This window comes from Emys orbicularis, chromosome 18 (genome assembly GCF_028017835.1).
Source record: "Emys orbicularis isolate rEmyOrb1 chromosome 18, rEmyOrb1.hap1, whole genome shotgun sequence".
In the NCBI taxonomy this organism is placed as follows: Eukaryota; Metazoa; Chordata; order Testudines; family Emydidae; genus Emys; species Emys orbicularis.
Genome location: NC_088700.1, coordinates 5979391 through 6004678, shown reverse-complemented (window position 1 = coordinate 6004678; position 25288 = coordinate 5979391). Strand labels below are relative to the sequence as shown.

Below are 25288 nucleotides of genomic sequence, written 5' to 3'. Positions count from 1 at the left end.
TTATGAATATAAACACTGATAGATGAAAACACTGAATGATTATAGAAGATATTTCTCTCTGTGACAAATGACTGTATGTATTCATCAGTTATAACCATACAAAGAACTGCTCTTAAGGCAAGCTAAACCTGCAAGATCTCTGCACCAGGGACTGCTTTTCTTTCTTTCTTTCTCTCTCTCTTTAACAAGACAAAAGAAAGACAGAAAGACAAAATCTCAGGGTGTACAGACTCTCATTCTTTGGGTCTGGAACCAAATTTCACAGCTGGCTCTGTAATGCTCCTAAGTTCCTGAACCAAAACCCCAAGTGCCCTAGGAAATCAGCGCTGGCAGTTCGAGCGCCTCTCCATTTTAAAATAAATAGAATAATTAAACTGTATCATTCAACAGCTGAGTTGTTTAGAATTCTCACAGGACCCTTCCCTCCCCCTTTCACGTCTGCACCAGAAGCAGAGAATTAGAAGTGGGGTAATCATCAGAAAGTTATTGACGTAATTATGGGAGAGGGGAGGAGGTGGCAGCTGAAAGCTCAGCACCCCAGCCCTGCTGGGCAAGAAGAGGAGACGGCCATCCCAGCAACCCACACAACCTGGGCTCCGGGATCAGGCAGCACCGAGTGTGTTCAGATCTATGAAGGGAAATGACGGGGATGAGGTGAAGGGACCCCACACAAGCTCTGGCAGAGATGGAGTTAAAACCCATCCCAACTCTCTGCGCCCCCTTAGACTCTGCAGCCAGGGATGGGTGGATTAGCAGGTGCTCCCACATAAATGCTCAAGCACCATGGGCAGCAGGAAGTCAACTCCCTGAAGGTATAAACCTGCTAGGAGGGAGATGGAGCATAGAGGAGAAAACAGACTCCCAGAGGTCCACAGGTGCACAAACTGCCACTCGTTGCTTCTCGCGACATTCAGCACAACGTTGATGAGTCTGTTTAGTAAGCATTCAGGTGGGTAAATAAATGAGAGGCGTCACCTCTGCTTGACTTCACATGACTTCCCTTAAATCCCTTGCAAAGGCAAAGGTCTACCTCTGGGGCAAATGATCCCCTCCTCCCTGAGTCAGCGGACAAATCCTCACGTGGGTACTCTACACACACTCAAGCGTGCAAAGGGCAGCAGCCCCAGCAAAGGCATCAAGCTCGGGCTGACCCAGACCCAGGTATGTACACAATTGTGGGGTTCACACCATTTTGAGACACAAATACCACCGGGCGCAGTTTGTGCTGCACATTCATCAGGCATTTTCAAGCACATGAGCAGTTAGCCGGAGGGCCTGACCAAGGCTCTCCGGCAGCTTCTTTGTTCAAGGAGTCATTTGCACACGGGATTATTCAGAAATGATTTCTTTTGGGGGGTGGGGAAGGCAGAGCTAAAGACCCACCTGAGGGATACAGAACTACTGGAGCTTTGTGCTGCAAATACAGTTCAGGGCAGAATGACATGATGGGGTGGGATCATCCCATCACTGCCACCTCTGGCCGAGAAAAACGATCAAGCCATCTTTCAGAAAGAAAGAAGGCAAAGCCCAAGTTGCAGGAAGGAGGAAGGTTTTGCTCCAAGTCACCATGCCCCTTCCATGGACAGGACTTGCTAAGTGGTGGATGTATTATTGATGCATTCAGAGGGAACTGGGGGCAACCTTCCTGAAGGGGAGTAAGCATGGCAAATAAAGCAGCCTGTTATACTCAGGGCAAAAATCCCAGGCCCCTCTGTTAAATCACCTGGTGCTATCACACGGATACATGCGCTGTCAGTCAGGTAGGAAGCTGCATGTCACCTCCAGCAGCTGCCAGTTGTTGGCAGGTGACCATCTAGCAGCTACGTAAGTGCCCAACTCAAACGAACGGGCTGCGACTGCCACAAGGTAAGAGCTTTAAAAGGGAAAAGGTGCAAAGTCCTGTGGGTAGCTCAGTGTAAGTCACCATAAATGGCAGGAGCTGCTAGGCTGCCTTCCCCTCACGCTCTGCCCCCTCCTTTCAGCAGACGCCCTCCGGCTCAGTTGACGAGAGAGAGCTGAGAGAAAGAGACCAGCTATTGCAGGTGCCTCCCTCTCTGGGCCCCCAGCTTGAGGCACGGTAAAGGGGACTGATTTGCAGAAAGTGCTGGGTGCCCTCCTCTACCCCTGGCTGGCTGGGGTAAATACCTGTAAGAGGCTGACATTTACCCCAGGCAAGACAACTGCTGCAGCCCCCAGCTAAGCAGCATCAGGAAGGCTGAAGCACGTCTCAGGAAGCCTGCTTCAACATGGGCCGTAGCTACTGTACAAACCCCAGCCGGCATCTGGCAATCGCTGCTTAGAGCCCCCCACGTACAACATGAAGCAAAGAGAGGAGACACGGTCAGCGGTAAAATCTCCCCACCAAACCAGTCCCATCGAGTGCCCCCGAACCGTCACTCGGTGATTGAAAGACAACAGGGCAGCTGTGTTCTGAAGATTAAAAAAGCCTCCTTGCACTGAGCTACCCACAGGACTTTGCACCAACCCCCCCCCAAAAGCCTGAGACACCCCAAATCACTATCGTCATTTTTAAAACTCATGGCTGGCGCTTTGAAAGATTCTCCTGATACACAAAAGCACTGGGAAGCAATGAGGGGATCTTAGGGTACCTATATGATGACACCAGACCCTTGGAGCAGTGATTCAGTCCCGGGGTCAGGGGCATGACACCACTGGTTCAGTGGCATTGTGCTCACTTACACCAGGATGGGATTTGGCCCTTGGACTCTCCTATCTATCTTTACTGATTATTTATCAGAGGCTTGTAGGCAGATTTTTTTTTAAATGACACATTTAATTCCTACGTAAATCAGGGTCTGACATCATCAACTTGAGCTGGGCATCATGTGAACAAGCACCCCACAACACAGACCTACTAATGAACCTCAAACTAGACATACAGTCCCCCTGCCATCGCAAACCCACAGGGTTTTCCACCCATGCAATGGCTTTTCGGTGTAGATGCGTCTAAAGACCTGGACACTCACTTTCACTTGTTGACCAAGCAGAGTTTGAAACTGAACCTATGGAGATTTTATTTTGGGGAGAAATCTTGCAGCATCTCCCCCAGTCTTTCCAGCCTGGATCCATCCTAGCTGGACTTGTTTTGACGAACTCTGATAATCATCAAAACAAGCCTAGTTAAAAGCCGATTGCTTGGAAGTACTGTAATTACTGTCATTATGCACTTCATAATGCCTGAGCAATTTCATTTTCGTAGTACAGGGTTGGTTTCTTTTTTGTTTTGTTTTTTGTACTTTACTAACCTAGGATCACAGGTAATTTGTTCCAAGAAGATGAGCTTCCAACAAAGACATTTCCTTATCCTAACAAGTACCGAACACAAGCTAAAAATGAGCCTGGATCCAATCTCAGGAACTAAAAAAGAGCTGTTTAGCTAGCTAGGAAAAATAAGCAGTTTCGTATCTCTGCATTATAACTGTATCATCCCTAGATATTCTGGGAGACGGTGAAACAAACAAAATGTAGCCCTCTTGGCTAAGAAAAAAATGGGGCTGAAAAGTTAACACAAATTAATATGCAACACAAACAATAGCAGGACGCAGCACATAAAGCTACACAGCAGAGCTCCCCCAGGCGAGATGGGAAAGAGAGCGTTAAAAAGAAGATGCACCGTTCCAGCAAAAACATGAGATCCAGAATTTTTTATTTCCATGAGACTTACATGAATATTTCAGACTGGAAAATCTGCTTACAAACTCGTCCCACCTCAGGCCCTGCACCACGACCGACTGGCAGATCTGCACAGCACAACCTTTCTCAGATTCCCTTACTGCAATGACAGCTGGGGGTGTTTTGAAAATCTAGAAGACTCCCAAAACTACTGACCAATCAACAGTGCGGTTAATATAATGCCAGCTCGCCTTGGATACTGCTGCCATCTAGATGCTTTTTAAAAAGACGGGGAAATTCATCCCTAGAAAACCAGTGGAGCTGCAATGGGGTTCATTTAATCCCTAGTTTATGATGTTTTCTAAATTCAATTTTTATAATACTCTTAGAGGAGGAAAGAGGGTGTTGAGTGTAAAACACAGGACTGGAACTCAGGAGATCTGGCTCTGCCACCAACTTCCTGTGTTACCTTGGACAAGTCACTTTATCCCCCTTTTACAGAGAAGTTATGTCACTGGGGATTGTGAGGCTTAATTAATATTTGTAAAGCTCTCTGCCGTTCTTGAGAGGGAAATCCAAAGAATCATTATTGTACCTTAAAAGACTCTTTCCCCCCCCCCCCCCCAATTTGGCAAACACTGAAATTTTCCTCTCTCTAGTTTAAACACTTCTTCAAATACCCAGGGCTGTTTAATCACAACACAAACTAGCAGCTCACACAACATCTTTCTGCGACAAATCATCCCATTATCTCACCACTATCATCCGCTGGTATTAGCAGCGCCGTGAATCTGGCAACTGTCTTGTTAGTTAACCAACCCGAAAGGGGGAGCAGAGATGCCTGAGTCTTTGTGAGTGTGCAGGAACATGGGACATAGGACTGGAAGGGCTCCCCTGGGGCACTGAGTCCAGTCCTCTGCTATCACAGGCAACCCTGGCATATCACCCAGTTCTAACACTCATCAAGCTCCACCCTAAAACCAGTTAGGTTTCTTGCCCCCACTTCTACTGAGAACCTATTCCAGAACCTCAATCCTCTGATGGTTAGAAACCACCTGATTTCCAGTCAAAATTTACTCATGGCCAATTTATCCCATTTGTTCTTGTGCCAACATTGCCCTTTAGCTTCAATAGCTCCCCCCACCCCCCCCGGCCTTCCCTCTTCCCCCCATGTATGTATAGAGACTAGAGAGCAATCATATCCGCTCTCATCCTTTGATTTGCTAGGCTAAACAAGCCAAGCTCTTCCAGTCTCCTTTCTCCATTCCCTTGGTGTAAGAGAGCCTCAGTACACTGCAGCTTAACCATGATTTAAATGGCTTTATTATTGTTTCTTCACATGATTGAAATTTGTTCCCTGGATATAGACTAGGTTTGTCTGTTTGTCCATTTTAGCTGTAAAATAATGGTGCTGTTTGCATTCAGTAGGTGAGCTGCTCGCTGTATACGCTGAGGCTTAGCAATGCACATTATGCACACATACTGTAAGCCTAGCCTCAAGTTGGCAACTACAGACCACAACAGAGAGCTGGTTTGAAATGAGATGGTGCCACCAAGCATAAAGCTGCATGGCAGCTTCTTGATATTACCTACGCCCTGCTGCAAAGCAACAGCTTGCAACCCTGTTACTGGGTCACTGTTAGTCAAAGCCAAGCAGCAATCACCCAGTTCTAAACTGTAAATACTGCAAAACCTGGCAAGTGTAGCTTAATCTGTTCTTGTCTGATATGTGATGGGTGGCAGCTAAGGCTTCCTCTCACAAGCAAAGGTTTATAATGGTTTGTAAATGCCAGGGGAAATTCCTCTTCCAGGCAAGTGATTCCCAGGTTAGGAAGGGATTTGTGCCTTCTAAAAGGTGATTTTATGGGTAGAGCCAGGTTATTTTAGGTGGAAACGAGGATGGAGCAGAAAGAGGGTCAGACCTAGTGTCATTTCCCAAGAGAGGCAGCTCAACCTACCCCATAGAGCTCCATTAGAGAGCTGGTCACGGCTGCGACATCAATCTACAACAGCAGCGGCTATATCAAGTGTCAGTATAACCCTCCATGAAGCCCAACATCATCCGAATGCTCTCTACTAGAGCAGCTGGTATGTTATATCTGATCCTGTCACTGCTAAGCAGTGGCCTCATAATCCCAGTTTAACAACAGGGGGCCAAAGAAAGACAGAAACCTCAGGCGTCCGAGACTCCATCTGGCATCAGATTCTTCCAACCTAAGCAAGTACATTCACCTAGCACTGGCAGCCTAATTCAAAAGGGAAAACACAAAACATTCTGAGAAATAGCATGTGTTTTTTATGCTTGTGAAAGGCCCCAGCGTGGCAGCCTATCACCTGAGGTCCCATCCCACCACTAACACTCTGTAGAGAAGCTTGCCTTGACCTTCTCCATGCCCAGTTATTATTTTGCTTCAGTGGAGGCAGCCATGGAAAATGCCAGTGAGCGTCAACTACAGCAGTGATTTTGGGATGTAAGCACCAAGCCAAGACACTGACTTGGAGATATTGGCTACTAGCAGTCACAGATCGGCTATGTGCAATTGTAGGCAGTTTCATTATACCATCCCATAGCAGAACAAGAAGGGAGAAAGACCGTACAGAGATGGGAGAAAAAGCAGGAGGACAGGCCCCAGACGTAAGCTGAAATGTTCAGAACCCACAAGGGGATTGCCAGGAACATAGCCAACTAAGCCAAGTCTTATGCCAAGATGTACGATGGGAGGAGGACAAGCTGGGAAATCGAGAACAAGAGACATTAACCCAGAGGGAACGGAGTGTAAGGGGGAAGACAGACAGACGCACAAGCCCACGCAATCCCACCTTCAGAGTCTTTTGTTAAACAAGGCTTTCCAAATCCACATTTTAAGACTTAAAAGAAAAAAAAAAGCCTTCAAACCTGGGAGCTTGCCAAAACTTAAAACACTGTTGCAGACTGCCCACACTTTAAATAAGCAGTAATTGAACAATTATTGAAATAAAGGAGGCTATGTGCTTCAATGAAATTACATCAGCTCAGTATGGTACAGCTTCAAATAAAGTGTCACTGAAAAAAAAATGTCAAGGGCAAACTGACAGAAGCAGTGGGACATAGAGTACGTTTTTATTAGGTGTATTATGGTAGCACCTAGAGGACCCAACCAAAATGAGAGTTCCACTGTGCTTGGAGCTGTACAATTCTAGAACCAGAGACAGCTTCTGCTCCAATGAGTTTAAAATCTAAATATCCAAAGATTGGGAGAAGAAACAGTCCCTGAGAAGGGAGTGATTTGCTCACTGTCACACAGCACATCACTGGCAAAGCGGGTAATAGAACCCAGGTCTCCCGAGCCCAGCCCTGCACCCCATTCAGCAGCCCACATGCCCTCCCCTGTGTCAGGAAAACAATCAGCCTTGGTATCTGGAGGCAGCAGAATGCTGCCTTACCTGCCTTCACTATGCCCCCCCCCCTTGAAGACTATAGGAGCCATCAAGGAGAAATACAAGGACCAGACCCTGTAAGCAGATTCACATGAGCAGTCCTCACTCACACTAACAGCCCCACTGAAGTCACTGTAGCAAAAGCCATGGGTTTACTTCCATGATGAAGGGTTTGCTGGATCAGGCCTATATCCACTGTCCTTGTCTCCCCCTGGTGCTGGCTGTGCAGCCAGACAGTGCAGATTCAGTGGGGGCACGCAGGGAGAGATCATACAGATTACTCCATGTCTCCTAAGCAGGGCCGGCTCCAGGCACCAGGCAACCAAGCTGGTGCTTGGGGCGGCACCTGGAGGGGGGCGGCGCGGCGCTCGGGCCGCCGGGGAGACCGGGGCCACAGCCGGGCTCGCCGCCCTCCCCCCGGCGCTCTGGCCGCCCTCCCCCCGCGCCCTCCCCCCGGCTGCCGGGGGGAGAGCCGAGCCCCAGCCGGGGCTCGCCGCCCTCTCGTCGCCCTGCCCCCGGCGCTCTGGCCGCCGGGGGGAGAGCCGAGCCCCCGCCGGGGCTCGCCGCCCTGCCCCCGGCGCTCTGGCCGCCGGGGGGGGAGAGCCGAGCCCCCGCCGGGGCTCGCCGCCCTCCTCCCAGGGCTCCGGCCGCCCTCCCCTCCGGCGCCCTCCCCCCGGCTGCCGGGGGGAGAGCCGAGCCCCAGCCGGGGCTCGCCGCCCTCTCGTCGCCCTGCCCCCGGCGCTCTGGCCGCCGGGGGGAGAGCCGAGCCCCCGCCGGGGCTCGCCGCCCTGCCCCCGGCGCTCTGGCCGCCGGGGGGGGAGAGCCGAGCCCCCGCCGGGGCTCGCCGCCCTCCTCCCAGGGCTCCGGCCGCCCTCCCCTCCGGCGCCCTCCCCCCGGCCGCCGGGGGGAGAGCGGAGCCCCCGCCGGGGCTCGCCGCCCCCCCCCCACCCCCCGCGCCCTGCCCCCGGTGGCCGGGGGGCAGAGCGGAGCCCCTGCCGGGGCTCGCCCCCCCCGCGGGGGGGGGGGGGTGGCGGCCGGAGGCTTTTTTGCCTGGGGCGGCAAAAAAGCCAGAGCCGGCCCTGCTCCTAAGCTCTGTGTGGTCCTGCCTAGAGGGAGCAGCCATTACCAAGGGCAGAGTAGCCCCTCTACGAAGGGCTCCATAGCTCAGGAGGCCCACGAACCTGCTGTGGTTCAGTTGTTGCAGAGAACGTTGTTCTACTAGATCAGGTCCTTGGTGCACAAGACTTTTCACTCTCTGAAGCCCCAGAGTGGGACACTTCCCACCCCTCTTTGTGTAATGCTGGTGGCTGCATTTTGCAATTTTAAAAATAATCGAAACGGCTGTGATGAATGGGTTTGCTCCGCTCGCCAGAGAGCCTGGAGAGAATGGCGTCTGTGATGAACTCTGGATCCCTGGCTGTATTCTCTCTCTCAATGAACCATTTCAGCCAGCAAATAAACTGATGTACATTTCCCAGACCAAAGCCCTTCGCGTCAGCTCTGAATATCTTGACTCCTAGAGGATTGCCATAAAGAGGCCATAACATTTCTCACTGCAGCAGTCTCTCCACTGAATCTCTGGGATGCATTTAAACAGACACACACACTGCAAACTGAACTAAAGGGAAACTTAAAGCTGATGCAAGTATCCAAGCCCAAATCAGCTCATTCCGCCCAAAGAACACAGCTCCTCATGGTAACAGACATGCCACAAGCAGGGCTTCAAAAGAGAGCTTTCAGAGGCCTGCCTTAGAATTTGTCGGGCCATGTGCAAATAAGGGGCCAGATCCTGAGTTAGTCTAAACTGGCATAACTCTGTTGATTTCACGGGTATTTACACCAGCTCAGGGTCTGGCCTATGGTGTATGAGGTGCCTAAGCAGATTTCGCCAACCAGCAGAGCATGCCCGGCAGGAAGAGGAGGGTCTGTCACCATTGGAAGGGGCAGAGTGGGTGGGCTGAAGGAGAAGGATTCTGTCAGCTGAGTGGCAGGCCAGGGCATTTCTCATTGGTGAGATCAAGGGGGAAATACCGGAAGTAGCAACCTCTAGAACCAGGCCTGAATTTGGCCAGCTGTTGTTGCTGTTCTGTGACTCAGAGCCTTCCTCCAACCCCTATTTTAAATAGTAAAGGACCCATTTCTCCCCTTGTGGCACCCACGGAATTCCTTCCTTCTACAGCAGTTAAGATGCCAGTCTAGAAAACCAGCTTGTTCATGCAGTATTTGGGGATTAATCAAGGCTGCTTTACTGACAGGCATAAGGAGACTAAAATGGTGGTTTTAAAAAAGAAGCGGTTGCTACTGCATTTCCTTCAACCTCAGAAATGCCTTTGGTCATCTTAGGCTCTTGAAAGAGCTGAGGTGGTATCAACTCTGTTACATTCTCATGAAAAAAAATTGATGGATACTTTGACTCGATTATCACAGAATGGCACACGACGGATTGGGGTAAACTCACCAATAACCCCCTTCCATATTTCACTAATTTATTGAATAAATATATAGTAATATCTCAGTAATATCTCCTTATATCTAAGGAAACAGCTATACTGTCAACCACTTTGCAGTAATTCAAAGCGTCTGGACTCTCCAATAACATAAACCCGAGTCTCCACTATTACTTTTTTCTTTCCCAACCCTTTTTTTGGGGGGGGGAAAGCTGGCTCCAAATAGCTACTTCTGGAAATACTAAATCGGCTGCAGCTGAAATGGCCAGTCCTCACGTCTACACATCTATTCCTTTTTGTGCTGCACCATGGTTGATACCTTGTAAGGGTATGTACAAGTGTTGCAAAGATTCCTATTTCTGTAGGACAGCCACCATTTGCGAGACAGCTCAAAATCTACAATACTTAATCAATACTAATACTTAGTCCTGCCATGAGTGCCGGGGACTGGACTAGATGACCTCTGGATGTCCCTTCCAACCCTACGATTCTAATACAGAAAGTACTGGACAAAATCGTTAGACTGAGCCAGTGATGGTAGGAATACGTGAACCATTACATTTAAATTTAGTTGGTTTTCTTAAAAATCTATATTAAATTCTTCTGTATTTGCTTCTCTTGTCCTTTATATGAAGACATGATGGATCTTGTTTTGTAATAGTTTATCAGCAATCACTGCCTATCATTCATTCCTTGAATTAAGTCGTCATCCCCTGTGCCCTTTTATTTAGCAGCTGTATAGCTCATTGTGAAGCAATAAACAAAGGATTATAGATCTTCCAAAGGAAAATAACCAGCTGGAGCGGGGAAGCCATTAAGTCAGCCTGAAAATGCCCTTAGTAATAAAAAACAAAGGGATGTGACCTACCGAAGAGGTAGGAGTTAAAAAGAATTGGAGGGGAAGAGGGGAAGTCTGCTGTGTTAAGAAGCATGGCAGTCAGGTGATGGCTCCCCGGTGAGGGTACCAGCCTGGGGTTCTAGGATGTGGGTTCAGTTCTTTGCTCCACATGCGACCTGAGGCAAGTCACTGAGTGTAACGTCTTCAAAAACACTTATGAGCCTAAGCCCCGTTTTAAAAAGCAACACAGGCAATTTAGGAGCCTACTGGAAGTCAATGGGAATTTGGCTCTTGAATCCCTACATTGCTTTTGAAAATAGGGCTGAGGCTCATAAATCATTCAGGTGCTTTTGAAAAACGTTACCCATAATCTCTCTGGGCCTCATCTCCCTATCTGTACAATAGGGCTAACAGCACTTCCCGACCCCACCGGGCCTTGAGAGGAGAAATACAATAAAGGTTGTGAGGAGCTCAGACACTCCAATAATGGCAACCATACAAGTACTATCACTAACTCCCAGGGCCGGCCCACAACATTTTGGCACCTGAAGCGGGGAGCTCAAATGACGCCCCCATGCCCCCTCGCTTGGGCCAAAACTTTGAAAGGTCTCAATTCTGCCTTCTTCCTGTTCTACTCCTCTCATGGTACTGCTCTGCTACCTAAGGAGAACTAACAACTTAAAATGCCTTGTTCAAAAAATTTAAGTAACACTTAACTTTCAAACGCCTGAACAGCAAATGTAACTTTTCTTGTCTGCATAGTAAACACTGGCATTTTAATCTGTTTGAATAATCAAAGTGGTGCTTTCCGTGCCTTCTTGGTTGCAAAGATTTGAACTGCTTCCTGAAGGTCCACAGTCTGGGCCAGCTCATGCTCTATTGTGATGGTTGCAAGGCCGACCAGCCTCTCCTGTGTCATTGTGGAGTGTAGATGTGTTTTTATTAACTTCAGCTTGGAGAAGCTGCGTTCTCCACTGGCAACTGTTACAGGAAGTGTTAGAAGTATGCCCAGAGTAACAAAAGCATTTGGAAAGAGGGTGGTCATCTTATTTGTGCACATATATTCCAGAACAGCCTTTGGAGTTGATCCTGCTGAAATGTATCTTGAAAGGGCTTTCAGTTCATCACCTTAATCACTCGCATCAATATCGCGCATGCCATCATGTGTCAACATTGTCTCTAGTGCCCTGCATTGCTGGTGTCTTCTTCAGGTATAGTAAGGAGTTTTGGAATATCATACAACATCCCAAATATACTGCTGTGTTCCTTGAGCTGCATGAAACGTTCAACTGACTGTATTGCACAATCTAGCACCTGGTTAAAGAATTCAACTTCGAATTGTTGTTTGGGGTCTCTTATGGGATTATCCCGTGCCTCGTAATCAAAATGTCTTCTTCTTCGGTGACTCTTGTATTCTTGAATGGGTGGGAAAATAGCTTCTGTGTGAAGTTCCTCTGCCAACTTCTGTGCACTCTTCAGAACGTTTTGAATCCCTCATCTGACCGGTAAGACTATAGGTATGACTTTGCCTTGTCCAGTGGTTCCATTGCTCCAGATATATCAAGGTCAACACCTTGGAATCTCTTGCTTACAACATTTATTTCAAACAGTATGTCATGCCACAACACTAAGCCACACAGAAATTTGAAGTTATGTATGTTTCTGGTGATTCCCTTTTCCTCTGCCACTGTTCTCCCATGAACAGTTCCTGTCATAGCATTATCCTCCATAATGGCAACTATGGTATCATCTTGGTGTTTGATAGGCTTTATCGCCTCCACTCGACTTTCCCATCGTGTGGCACTCAGTGGTTTCAGTGTCAGAGAGGATGTTCCCAGATGTTGCTTCAAAATTTGCCATTGATGAGCTGATGCAGAGAAAAATACATAAATGCTTTGAATTACATTAAAAAATTCAGCAGCCTCACTAGAAGCTGATGCTGCATCACTGACCACCAAGTTCAATGAATGAGAACTGCATGGGACAAAAAAAGCTCGAGGGTTTAACTCTCGGATCTGTGTCTGCACTCCTCTGTTCTTTCCTCTCAGGTTGGCACCATTATCGTAGCCCTGACCTCTCATGTCAGCTATCGCAATTCCCGTATCTTCCAGCTTTTTAAGAGGCACATTTGTCATACCAGCTCCTGTAGTATCATCAATGTCAATACATTCTAGAAAATGCTCTGGCAGTCACCATTGCAGGGACATTTTCACTAGGTTCTGTTGTTGTTACAAAACACACCATTAAAGTCATTTGTTCTGTATGGCTGATGTCAGGTGTGCAGTCCAGAATAACAGAGTAATATCTTGCTGACTTCAGATCTGCCACAATCTTGTTTGACTTTTGTTGCCAGTAACTGTATGATCTCATTTTGAATTGTTTTTCCAAGGTAGTGGTGTGTGTACATTTCTTAGATGCTCCTGGAGTACAGCATCAAACTCAGCCATCAGCTCCACAATTTTAAGGAAGTTTCCATTGTTTGGCACATACAGCTGATCTGAAGTGCCACGCAGTGCTAGGTTTTGGGTAGCAAGCATTCTCACAATGGCAGTGAGCCTTTTCAGAACATTTTGCCAGTAAAGAGACTCTGATGGAATCTTCTCTTGATGCTGATCATCTATGGTGCCCTTTAACCTTAGTCTCATCTCAAGCTCTTTCCACCTATGGAATGCTCTCTGGTGATTTGCTGCCTTCTCATGGCATGCCAGATTTCTAGCCAGATTTTTCCAGTCCTTTGTTCCTGTAGAACCCAATGTGGCTGGAACATTAGACTGGAAGAGTTTGCAACAAAAACAGTATGCAGCATTCTGGGTTTTTGAGTGCATAAGCCATGGCCTCTCCACTTTGTCACGATTGGGGATTTCACGCTAGTAATGTGTTGGATGGAAACTTCTATTTTCATTGTCTTTGGGGAACATGAAGTTTTTCACTTGCTGTGGCCCATGCAGTACAAGTCCCGCAGGCTACTGCTCAAGTGGGTCCACAGTCCTGGATCATCTAGACTTAAGGAACTAAACTCAGCAGCAGCTGTTTCTTGCGCCTCCACCACACTCTTCTTTGATCTACATTTTTCTTCCGGAATGTGCATGGTTATATCCATTTGAGATGGAGATATGGATGCTGCAGTAGCTGCCAGGGCACCTGCACTCCGACTAACTCTGGAAGATCAGGCATCTCCTCACCACTCACTGGGGCCGGAAGGCTCACCGTGAACATTTGTGTCTATGTATCTCAGGAGAGCTCCTTCCTGCTTAGATAGAAGAGCTTCCTTTGCTTTCTTTCTTTTTCTGAATGCTTCCCCAGAGGGGCGTTTTCTTCTTTCACTCATGACTGCTGTTCTGTGCCAGTGATAGTGGCTCTCAACACTCAATTGAAGAGGACAAATAAGCAGGCTGGTAGCAGGGCCTGAGTGAGGGAAGATATCAGCGTCTTAAGGGCCTAACTGGCTCCTACTACTTCAGTTGACTGCCTGTTCTCCTCCAGTGGGTTCAGGGAAGCAGCAGGAGACAGGAAGCTCCCTGAGAAGCTGGTGTGAATCAGTCCAGGCTCCTGGGGGTGCTAGAGAGGTACATAGGAGGCTCCTCCTCCTCTCTCTCCCTGCAAGCTCCTGCTGCTTTCTGTTATTCCCTCTCACCTTTTCTCCTGCCCGCCTGTCATGTCTCTTGTGCCCTCCTTCCTCCAGCACAGCACTCCGCCATCTCTGTGCATCTAGAGCAGAGAGAATACATATGCACCAGCAGCAGACACAATTTTCTACACTCTGGATCCTAGTGGCGCCCCCCCCCCCCCATACACACAGTCTGGCACCTGAGGCAACCGCCTCAGTTCGCCTCATGGTAAGGCCAGACCTGCTAACTCCCAGGCATCACACAGCAAAAGAGAAAACAGCACAGTGAGTGCTTATTATATGTGTACTAGAGTCAGGCTTGATCCAAAAAACTGAATCCAAACAGCCTGTCCTTTCAGGAAGTTCAGATACAGAGGCAAACTTTGCAGTTCCAACCCTGGCCTAAGCAAAAGCCCCTACCAGGGCTGTGGGTCAGCATCCAGCTCTTCATGGTGAGCTCTACTTCCCCACCAGTGCATATTCCTTATGTTACTTGGATTGTAAGCTCTTTAGGAGTTGGGACAGTCATTTTATCCTGTGTTTATACAGCGCCTAGCACAGTGGGATCCTGGTCTATGACTGGGGCGCCTACGTACTACCTCAAAACAAATGAATAAACGTAATAATAAATAATCCTAAAATTCTTTAGGGTGAAATCCTGTCAAAATGCCCATGGGCCTCAATAGGGCCAGGATTTCACCCGGTGCTATTAGTTGGCAAAAACACATTCTACAGTCTGCAGAAGTGCCACCCTCTACTAATCGGTTGCAATTGGTATTTGCTCCCCTTCTGCACAAGCAAAAAGATCAGTGCATATTGGCCAATATCAAATCCAGTTAGTTTAAAGAAATAACATTGGTTTGATTAATTAACTAGCCCAGGGGTCCCCAACGCGGTACCCGTGGGTGCCATGGCGCCTGCCGGGGCATCTAAGTGCGCCCACGTACTGGCCGGCGGACGAGCATCCGCCGAAATGCTGCCAAAAAGCAGCAGCATCCAGAGGTGTCGCCTCTGGATGATGCTGCTTCTCGGCAGCATTTCGGCGGCGACGCCTATTGACGTTGCTGCTTGTCGGCGGCATTTCGGCGGATGCTCGTCCGCCGCCACGGTCCTCCGTGGCTCGTCTGAACTAGCCTTCATTGTTCTGTTGCATCTCTAGGCTGCTTGTGAGCAGAATCTTATTATAAAGAAAGCTATAAGGCTATAAAAATGCCTTTTATTAAGTGATTATTCTACAGTGGGGCTTTTGGGGGGAGGGGAGGAAGAGACTTTTGGAGAGGGCGCTCAGAGAGCAGAAATTGCTCCTTTAAACTCCAAACCTCCTGAGCCTCATAACTGACAGCTGTGGTGCAGCTGTGCTGAAGAGTTTGAAAGTAGTGTTCCTTTCATTTTCCCAGCTAACTCCCTTTCGATTTTTTCCCCTAAATCCAACGATGGCTCCAGCCATCTAGCACGATGAATAATTAGGTTTTGGCAAATGCCCGGGAGTTCTGCAGTACTTCAGAGGAAAGAGTAAATCTCTGTGAACCAAGAGATCAAAGGCTATTAGATGATCAAATAAATGTAAACCAGTGGTACTAAGCAGAAGATTTTGATGTTCTACATTGACTCACGTGTGCTCAGTATTCCAAAGTATTTACAAAGTAATAAGTCAGTTATAGGCAGAGCACTGGCTGAGAACAATGAAGATGTTGTTATACATTCAGGAATTCATCACACATAGCAGCTTTGGCCATTGCATACTTTTTAGTAAAGGAAGAGAATGTTTGCCAGAATTCAGGGTTACTCTTCTTGGAAAAAACCCTTAGGGGGGGACCAGTTATTTCCACCTGGAAAGGCAGAAGGGACCTCACTTCAAGGTCTCATTGGACTCTAACATGATGGCCCATCTATCTAAGTTTTTATAAGGTCACCCACCACCATGGTATCTGAGCATCTTCTGAGCAAGGCACAACATACAAAAGAGAGAGAGGGAGATTTAATTAAATCCATACAGAAAGTTTTACAAAGAGAACTCCTACACAGTTTCCTGGAATATTGTTGAGCATGTGCGAGCTTCATTAATAGCAAATAGCGTCTATGTTAGAATGTCAGTTCGATCGAGACATGGGAAATGCTTCAACTTTTGTAAATACCATTGAAAACTGTGGACGTAATTAATATTGCAGGATGCCTTTGGAAATACCCACTGCAGACATTGATAAGTGACCATATACTCGTGTCCGGTTTCCTAGAGCAAAGGAAAAGCTATAGATTTGGATTTAGGCTTTGTTGAGGATATAACTTGTTACTCTTAAAGTGCTTCTTCTGTATAATAAAGATAAAAGCTTAGACTGCAAGCTCTTGGGGCAGGGACCATCCTTTTGTTCTGTTTGTACAGCCCCTAGCACCATAGGGTGCTGGCTCCTATGTGCTACCGCAGTACCAACAGTTAGTTAGAAAGGAACCATTCTCACCGCAAAAACAAATGACACCGTGAAATCGGTACCATGTGGAATGGAAGGAGTAGAGAGTTTACAATGTGAGGCTGTCAATTAATAATGCTGCCTGGATGTGAGTTTGGAGACAGGCATGTCTGATGTGTTCCTGGACCTCATTAAAGGAATTTCAACAGAAGAACCACAGACATCAGCAGTCCCACCCTTGCCCAGTAAATTGGCATAGAAGTGACACTGAATTCTTGTGCTCTGATTTTGACTTCACTGTGAGTTGTGGATACTCAGCAAAGGACTTAAGCAATACATGAGCCTTGTGCTAACTTTTTTCCCACGGGTAAGTTTCATCCTTAGTCTTCAGCACTAAGCAGGATTTGGCCCCTAGTATTACATTCAGTGTCTCTTTAAGCTTGGTACAGTCACATGAAATACCTGCATAGACTCAGTCATGAGAGCACAGCAGCTGTTGTAGTCAGGCTCACAAAGTAAATATCTTTTAAGGAAGGTAAACGACATTCTATGTGTTTGACATTTTCTGTTACTGGAAATGAATTTCCTTTCTGATGAGAATGGCAAAATAGTTCCATTACCTCGAGGCCCTCTGTTCGCAAACAGCTCATGGTCGACTCAAAAAATGTTACCCCCCATTTAAATATTTAATGCATTTAGACAGTTATAACAACTGCCACCACCCATGTTTTGCTGTCTGCTATATTCCTTTTTTTACCAACTGCATACAATGCAATCACATTTCTGCATCTTTCAAAGCATTTCAAAAGCAGCTTCCATTAAAAAAGTCACTCTAGTTATAATAAAGTCCCTTACGTGCCAAAATATTTGTTTCCTTGGGGGTATAATTACATCAGTCACCAATATTGTGCTATTTGTCCTAAAGCACTTCTCCATCAGGCAGGGATGCAACACATAGCAACAGTTCTGGACAGGAAGTGAAGTATCCAGTTGATACTGCAGGTGGTACATAGGGGAGCAAAACACGAGGAATTTGGTCGGAACACTGGGATCAACAACCCCCTCACCCCCGCTTTGTTTTTAATGCCATAAGAACTTAAAGATAACACTTGAAAGAATGCTCCCAGCACCACATTACCTCCTCACTCCATGCTTGGCCAGTATTTTGGAAGTAAGAGTGCTACCTACTGGGTCATCGGTGTAATTCCCTGCGGACCTGGGCATTTCATTCCTTGCTGATCTCCCTTGCAAATACTGACCTGGCCAGGCTCTGCTTAGGTTGTGTGATCTGACATTACAGCCAGAGGCATCCTGGTTGCAGCTCACAGATATTTCCTTAGAGTACATACTGTGGTTCTGCACAATAATCAAGTCTATAGATGGAGAAAAATTATATTTCCATACACTACAAAACAGCAATAAAACCCAAGATCAGGACAAGTATGGTTACTTCACAGGATCAGTCTTGAAATAAGAGTGTCAACTTTTTACCAAAAAACCTATTCAGTCCCCAAGTAGGATGAGATAAATTAGCTTGACTAAAAAGTAGATATGCTTTGCAGCCTGTGTAAAGTGCAAATAACTCAGTTGTGGAAAGGCCTTGAAAGATGGTATGCCTGATTGGAAATCCTGGCTGATAAAATAGGAGGAAAGTCCTTGAAGAAGAGGCCGCAGTTATCAAGGATGATTCTGATTTTAGCAAAGAAGGGGATTCAAGAAGTAGTGACCACGGCCATGTAGGTTCCGATAAATAAGGTATAAAAGGGTGGACACTTAAAGGACCCTTGTTGCTAGTGCCTGCCTGTCCATTTGGAGATGCCAATATAAGTATGAGCTCCTTGAGCCTAGTTCTGTTGAAAGTACCTGATCAATACCTATAAATGCATGGTATTGTATGGGTGTGATAATTGTTTAGGTGCTTAAGGCAGAGTTGGAGCAGCTGCCTATATGCCATTCAGCCTTTGGATTTAATAAAAGGAATTTATGATTAACCTGGTGTTGTGGTGGTATCTTGCATTATTTATTATTATTTATTATTTATTATTTATTATTATTATTATTAATAATAATAATTCCAACACCCCATCAGCAAGCAGTAGCAATATGCGAGTGTGTTTCACAATATTGATTTTATTTTACTTACTGCTTGGGAGCTGAATAATTTATTCTTAATTTTAAAAGCAGAAAGAAAAGAGATGAGTGGATAATATGTTGTGGGATTTTTGATTATTTATTTTGAAACATTACAGATTGACACTTGGGAGCCTGCTCCTATCATTGCTACGGCTGATGAATCCAGATTGTTATAATTAAAGTCGGAGTGTGGATCTAGTCCCTTATAGATAATCACCAATTTGTTCTAAGGATGTTACTTTTTTGCCCCCAAGAAGAAACTCAAATATCCTTGAGCACAAAGACTCATCATCCACCATTGTGTGAACTACTTTAACTTCAAAAGGTTTTGAATATCTTTGTTGCTGAGCAATTATCAGGAATAAATTAAGTCTTTCAACTCTATTCAAAGCAGAATAATCCATTACAAACTGCTAAAATGAAAACTGACCATTGCTGCGTGCAGTAGCTATTACCATAAACACTTGATTGAGCAAAGAATGTGCAGACACGAGTCACAAGGAAAACCACATCATCCATTTCTTTTCTATTTGTATATTTTCATCACATGAAACAGCATAGGGTCAGTTGTGTGGGAACACAAAGCATTGGCAGTTGAGGGCAAAGAGAAGTCCTGTTTTGGGTGGCTTAGTGTCCAGTCAACATTCACGTCAAATTCCCAGTAATATTAAGGGGAGTGAAAGGCACACATGAAAAGGAGACTAAAAGGAGACTTAAACACAGCTCCTGCATGGCCAAGAAACTCATGCAATTCATGCAGCTGCAAACTTACTGTGAAAGTGAGGAATCCATACTGAAATCTTCTGCATGTGGCCTACAGACACAGAGTAAAAGCATCATAACAAATGAGACAAACATCGATTATACCATAAGGGTTACCAGGGGGAATGGACAGGGCTGAGGAGTACAGACCTGTTAAAGGAAACTAGCATAAAACAGACAAAACCAATCATCATTCAAAGATATGCTATCAAGATCAATGGAGCTGCATGCAATTATCTGGGGTAGAATTTGGCCATGTGTCTGTTAATAGCCTGATCAACATTCTATTTACTGTGTATTGGATGTTAGGCATCAAACAGTAATATGTAACAAGATTTTGGGGGGGGGGTGTTTACTTTTTTTTTTTTTTTTTTAAAGGTCCAGCTATACTATATTCCTACACATGAAAAAAATAAAATGTTATGTTTGTTGCAAATTATATTGCTTGCACTAGTTTAATACAATGCCACATCTGTTGGGAATAACTTTGCCCTTTTTGGTGTTTCTCATGGGTTACACACCGGATTGATCCTGAATGCATCTGTTTTGATTTTACATTCACGGTGCATTAGACAAAAGGAAGACAGACAAATAACAGAACAAAGAAGAACAATGAGGGTGGCATTAATGGCACTAATGACAGAAAGCGGAGCTGGGGTAAGAACACAAGGAGCGCGCAAGAGAGCGTAGGAGTCGAAGGAAACACTGAGTTCCAAACAGCCCTCGTGGGATTTGAAGTTCATGTGCTGTACATTTCCAAAGTGTAGCTAAGCATTACCTGTGCCAGTTTTCAGGTACCCAGCTCTCTTTTTCTAATGGCTAAGCGTCTTGGTGCTGTTCAGAATCCAGCTCCATCAAGAGCGCCTATTCCTCAACCCTGTAGGGCACTATAAAAAGTTACACACCAGAAGGCTCTGCTACATTAATACGAGTCCCCATTATCTTTAATCTGTAGGCAGATCCACACAACTGCTTCTTCAGCCGGAAAACCAGCAGCCGGCTCTCTAGATCACCACAGCTACAATGCTGCAGCCTGCACTGGGCTTTTTGCCTGGAGACTCTGTCATCCCTAGAGCCTTTATGTCCGCACCAGCCTAGTGCCTTCAAAAAGCCCAAAGCCAAGCTGAATTTGGCTCCAAAGGGCATTCAGACCATTGTGCTGTCTCCACATTTTCTGGGCTGCCACCCCTTGGCCATTAGTCTAATCAAGATGCTACTTGGTACAATCAGGGATGCTGAAACTGGACCAGCCCCCTAAAGCATTTGTGAAGCAAAACACCGTAATCAATTAGTTGCCACAAGGACCTAAAAACTGGTGTGGTTTTGTTTAATTAATACTTCTCAGGAAAAGCTGAGGACCATTAAAATTGACAAACAATCTTACGCTGCTGAGGACTTATTCCACGTAGCAAAGATTAAGATTGCTGCCGTTGGGGCCCAGTTTTGTTTGCCACAGAAACCAGGCAAGATTCAGCTCCCCAGATCCCTTTGGACATGGTCCTGCATAGCTCACACTATGGCCTTTTGCTCCATCACTGGCTCCTGGGAACACAAACTCCCTCAAGGAGAGTAGCCCAAGTTCAGATAGTCCACTAGCTGAACTTGGCATACACTGGTGCCAAGGAAAGGTGCAAAGGTAAAGAGGAGATCTCCGGGAAAGACTCCATGATGGGCTTCTATTAGCATAACTGGGGGACTCCCCCAATAATCCAGTCCCCACACAACACTCCTCCCATGCTAAACACCTCACCTGCTGTTAAACAGGGCTGGGATGAATCTCCCCATAGGCTGCTCTCCATTTCCTCTTCATTCCCTAGGTGCGTGTGTGGGAGGAAATGGAATTCACTCTGGCTAAATGATCATTAATTCCAGTAAGGACTGTGGGATCAAGGTAAAATTTCACTGGCTTCATTTCCTTGAAAAGAGACACATCTCACATGGCTGTAGCCCAAGCGAGGTGAGTGAAAGGGCCGGGATCTGCAGTTCCTGGTAGATTGGTACGAGTGAGGGAGGAAGGATGGTCTCTTTGATCCGGGTGCCAGCTTAGGCGTGGGGGACCCCAGCTCAATTCTCTGCTCTGCCTCAGACTTTCTGCGTTAACCTAGGCAAGGCACTTTTGGCTTGTCTGTACAGTTAGTGTGTGGCAAGCTGGGGTGTAAACCTACCTCACACCAGTCTGCCACACACACCCTGTTCCCTAGTGCACTCGGATCGTCTCCATTTCAAAGTGCACTAGGGAGCTGTGTGTGTGTGGCAGTGGGGTCCCCCCAGCTTGGCAGGCTAGTGTGAGGTAGATTTACACCCCAACTTGCCACACACTGTTCGTAGAGACAAGCCCTTAGTCTCTCTGTGCTTCAGATCCCCATCTGTAAAATGGGGATAAGCAATCCTCCACAGGGATGTTGAGAACATAAATCCATTAAAGACTGTGAAGTGCTCAGGTACGACAGTAATGGGGGCCAGATGAGTCCCAGGGAGAGAGAGTGAAGAAAGTCTTGAGTAAGCAAAGCAGAGCTGAGACCCCTGGGATAAGTGTCGATGGATACAGACCCCTGATTGGGTCAGGGCTACCAGCCGAGTCACTGGAGCTGGCTAGAAAATGCCAAGGAAAACTCAACGTTTCTGTTGACATTTCAAAATATTTCAGCCACCCTGTATGCTGGTAAAGAACCTGCAAATTTGTTTTCATGAAAATTTCACAAGGAAAATTTTCAAAACAATTTCAACCAGCTCTTCCTCTCACATGACAGGGGCCAGATGCATCCAGCAATTCCCAGTAGGGGCCAGACATTACACTGGGGGTGCCCTTTTTGAAGTACGTGCAGTAGTGTTTGGGTAAGTAGAACAGAGCGCATTGAGCACCAGCACTGCTCTATTCGACTCTAACCTGTATTTTAAATGGACCAGCGCCCTTCAGAGGATTGCAAGTCCTCATGCCAAATGCGCAAACCACACATGGATCAATGCTCAAAATACACAAGGATCGTTTGTGGTTAAAGGAATAAGCACGTCAGTGTTTGTGTATTACCAGAGGCCACTGAGCCTCTGGCTTGGGCTTCACTACCAATGTATGTCAGAATAACTAAGTCGCTCCAGGGTGTGGAAAATCCAGATCCATGAGAACTACAGTTATACCAACCTAACCCCCATTGGAGATGGAGCGATGTTGACGGGAGGCCTTCTGTCGCTGACATAGTTACCGTCCCCTGGGGAGGTGGATTAACTACGCCGACGGGAGAAGCTGTCCTGTCAGTGCAGGTAGCGTCTTCACTAAGCGCTGCAGTGTCATACGCATAGACAAGCCCTCTGTTAGGCAGTAGATGCCATTGTTGGTTGAATGATCCATCTATCGATTCATGCATTCCTTACGATACACAGCGCTAGCTCACAGCTGGTTTGGACAGAAATTACCTCCCGACCCCACCACCTCCTCTCTCTCCTGGCAATGCCTGGTTCCAAGTTTTTTCCCTTAGGCTTAAGCAAGCAAAATTACACAAAACAACAGACAATTTTATCTGGAGATCATCTCTGATGTGACCACGTATACAAAGTGCTGGACAAGCAGTTTCTAGCCTTGTCCCAGACCTGAAGAAGAGCTCTGCGTGGCTCGAAAGCTTGTCTCTCTCACCAACAGAAGTTGGTCCAATAAAAGATATTACCTCACCCACCTTGACTCTCACTGACGGCTGAATTAGCTGTTTGTGTTTTGGCATCCAGCCTCTTAGTAAGATGAGTACCTTGCAGAACTCCACCTATGCGAACTATTTATAACTTAAGTGCGTTAGCCAGGAAGGGCCAGCATTTCTCCTGCCCGGGGCCCAAGTTGCCACTTCTCTGTTAGACAGATTCAAACAAGGTTTTACAAGGACTAAAGCTATTTTACAGGTAGCATTGTGTGTGTGTTATTTGCCAGCAAAGGAACAGACCGGCCATTGGGCTCAGTGCAGCAGGCCAAGGACCCTGCTCCTAAAGGCAAAAGAGAAAGAGTCACACATGCAAAGAACATGCATGGATCATGCCTAATAAAAGAGACTTGCATAGTCCATTCACTGATCTTTGCATTCTTCCATTCTTGCCAACTTAACCTTGCCACTTCACTCCAGAAATACAGGACCCTGATTACAATTCCATCCAGCAAGATTATATACCATTTATGGGCTCTGCTCCACTTCTGAAAACTTTCTACATCATTTCCCTCCAGCAACATATGGTCACTGTTTACCATCATCTAATACCAGAGTCCTTTTATCTTATGCACAAACAGCTAATGTCCCAGTGAGCCCAATGTGACTGCAACCCACTAGAGTCTTGGGAGCACGCAAGTGAGGACTAACCAGTGCCTAAGGCAGTGGGATGTTCGGATGACCAGGATCTATAAAACCTTAGTGACAGCTCACTGCTTTGTCTGCCATGGAATGGCTACGGCATCAGTTCAGAACACAGTAGGCTGCAGGACTGACCCTTGCGACAGTGGCATCCCAGACTCTCTGTGGACTAGGAACCAAGCCTGCGTCTCCACACCGTGGCTCTCCCTTACTCTTGGGCATAAGAATCTTCATGATTCAGGGAGAACTGGCTCAGCAGGAATCCTGGGTTGACTCCTCCTAGACGGTAACCAGAGGTAGGTAGAAAGGACTCTTTTAATACCTCATTCAAAGGCTGTGCAGCATCCCAGCAGGTGGCAGTGGGAATGAGATCAGTTCCTTGCAGAGCCCTTGAACCCAGGACCTTCAAACCCAACGATGAGAATGCTCCGAGCTGAGCTAAACTGCTGCGCGTAATTATTGGGAGTTATAGTCACTTACAAGAGAGCAAATAAAGCCCGGAGCTGGTGTCAACACTCATTAGTAACCCTAAATGAGGATACAAAATAATTCAAGTGTCCCATACGAGCACAGCATGAAAAGGAATTTGAGAGACATGTCAAGTCATCTTATTTATGCATACCTAATTGTACTGATACTTTGTTCCAGCACAGCACGCACAAATCGCGGGATATTTCAAAGGTAACACACAGCAATGGATGGAGTTAGAATACACCCCCTAATCTCGGGGTAATAAATTCAGAGCCAGACCTATACCTCCTGTTTGCTTGTGTCCAGGATATGGCTCAGTAATACCAGCATCTCTGACAACCGCTGTCGGACTCCTCACATGGCCTTTTTAACATGGTAACTGCCTTATTAAGGTTAAATTAAACCACAAGGGGATGTTTCTAGATCTAGGTGCAATAAAATCTCTATATGAACCACGAATCTGTCTTAAGGAATTGTTTTAATGTCATTAAAACTTTCCTATAGATGCTGTTTTAAAATAAAGCCCCCAGAGATTTGGATTCATGTAATACGACTTGTACCAGAAGAGATGAAGTTTATCCAGCTCTAACTCTGATTCTGTTTCCCAGCTGCTCTGTCATATGTTGGGAGGTTACATCAGTTACTAGGGGGAAAGGATTTTTTTCCCCATGAAGTGATCTCACTAGGACTAAAGAGAGCTCCATACAGATCACCTGATTCTGTATGCTTTAGATGTCTGGAAAATAGCAGCCAGTCAGCCATGCTCTCATGAATTTTTTCATTCCTCCTCCCTTAGGAGAAAATGAGAGAGATTAAAGGCAGATAATGTCATTTTTCTTCTCCTGTCTATATTTTACGTCCTGTCAATTTGCACCATTTCTGATCACCACAATGCAAGTACGTTCTCCTGTTGGCATTCTTTCACGACAAGTTGTGATCATTGCAGCACCCAGAAGCATGCTAGATGCTTTGGACAAGACAAGGTCCCTGCTATGAAGAGCTTACACTATAATATTACATGTGATACAACAAGTGAGAGTGACAAACAAAAGACCAGGAAGGGCTGTGGGGAAAGAACTAGGGTTATAGATGCTAACATTAGACAGTTACTCAGTTCAGTTATGAGTACATCTAGATGGCTCAGTTACTGTATAACATGCACACATGTATATTAATTAACTCACTTCTGATAGGAGACCAGCAGGAGTGAGTTTTTAGATGGGATCTGAATGAGAAGAGGTGGGTGTCCT

At 46.3% G+C, this 25288-nt stretch overlaps 1 protein-coding gene across 4 annotated transcripts in view; it reads right to left on the bottom strand.

The window, feature by feature from the left end:
- KCNT1 (potassium sodium-activated channel subfamily T member 1) overlaps nt 1–25288 on the bottom strand; it is a 206083-nt gene that overhangs the window by 92251 nt on the left and 88544 nt on the right. For 2 of the 4 annotated variants that reach the window (XM_065418690.1, XM_065418689.1), the window contains exon 2: nt 19253–19294. The exons of the other annotated variants lie outside the window; for them this stretch is intronic. In XM_065418690.1, coding sequence (XP_065274762.1) covers nt 19253–19294 — 42 coding nt within the window. The remainder of the gene's footprint in view (nt 1–19252; nt 19295–25288) is intronic. 4 annotated transcript variants of the gene reach the window in all.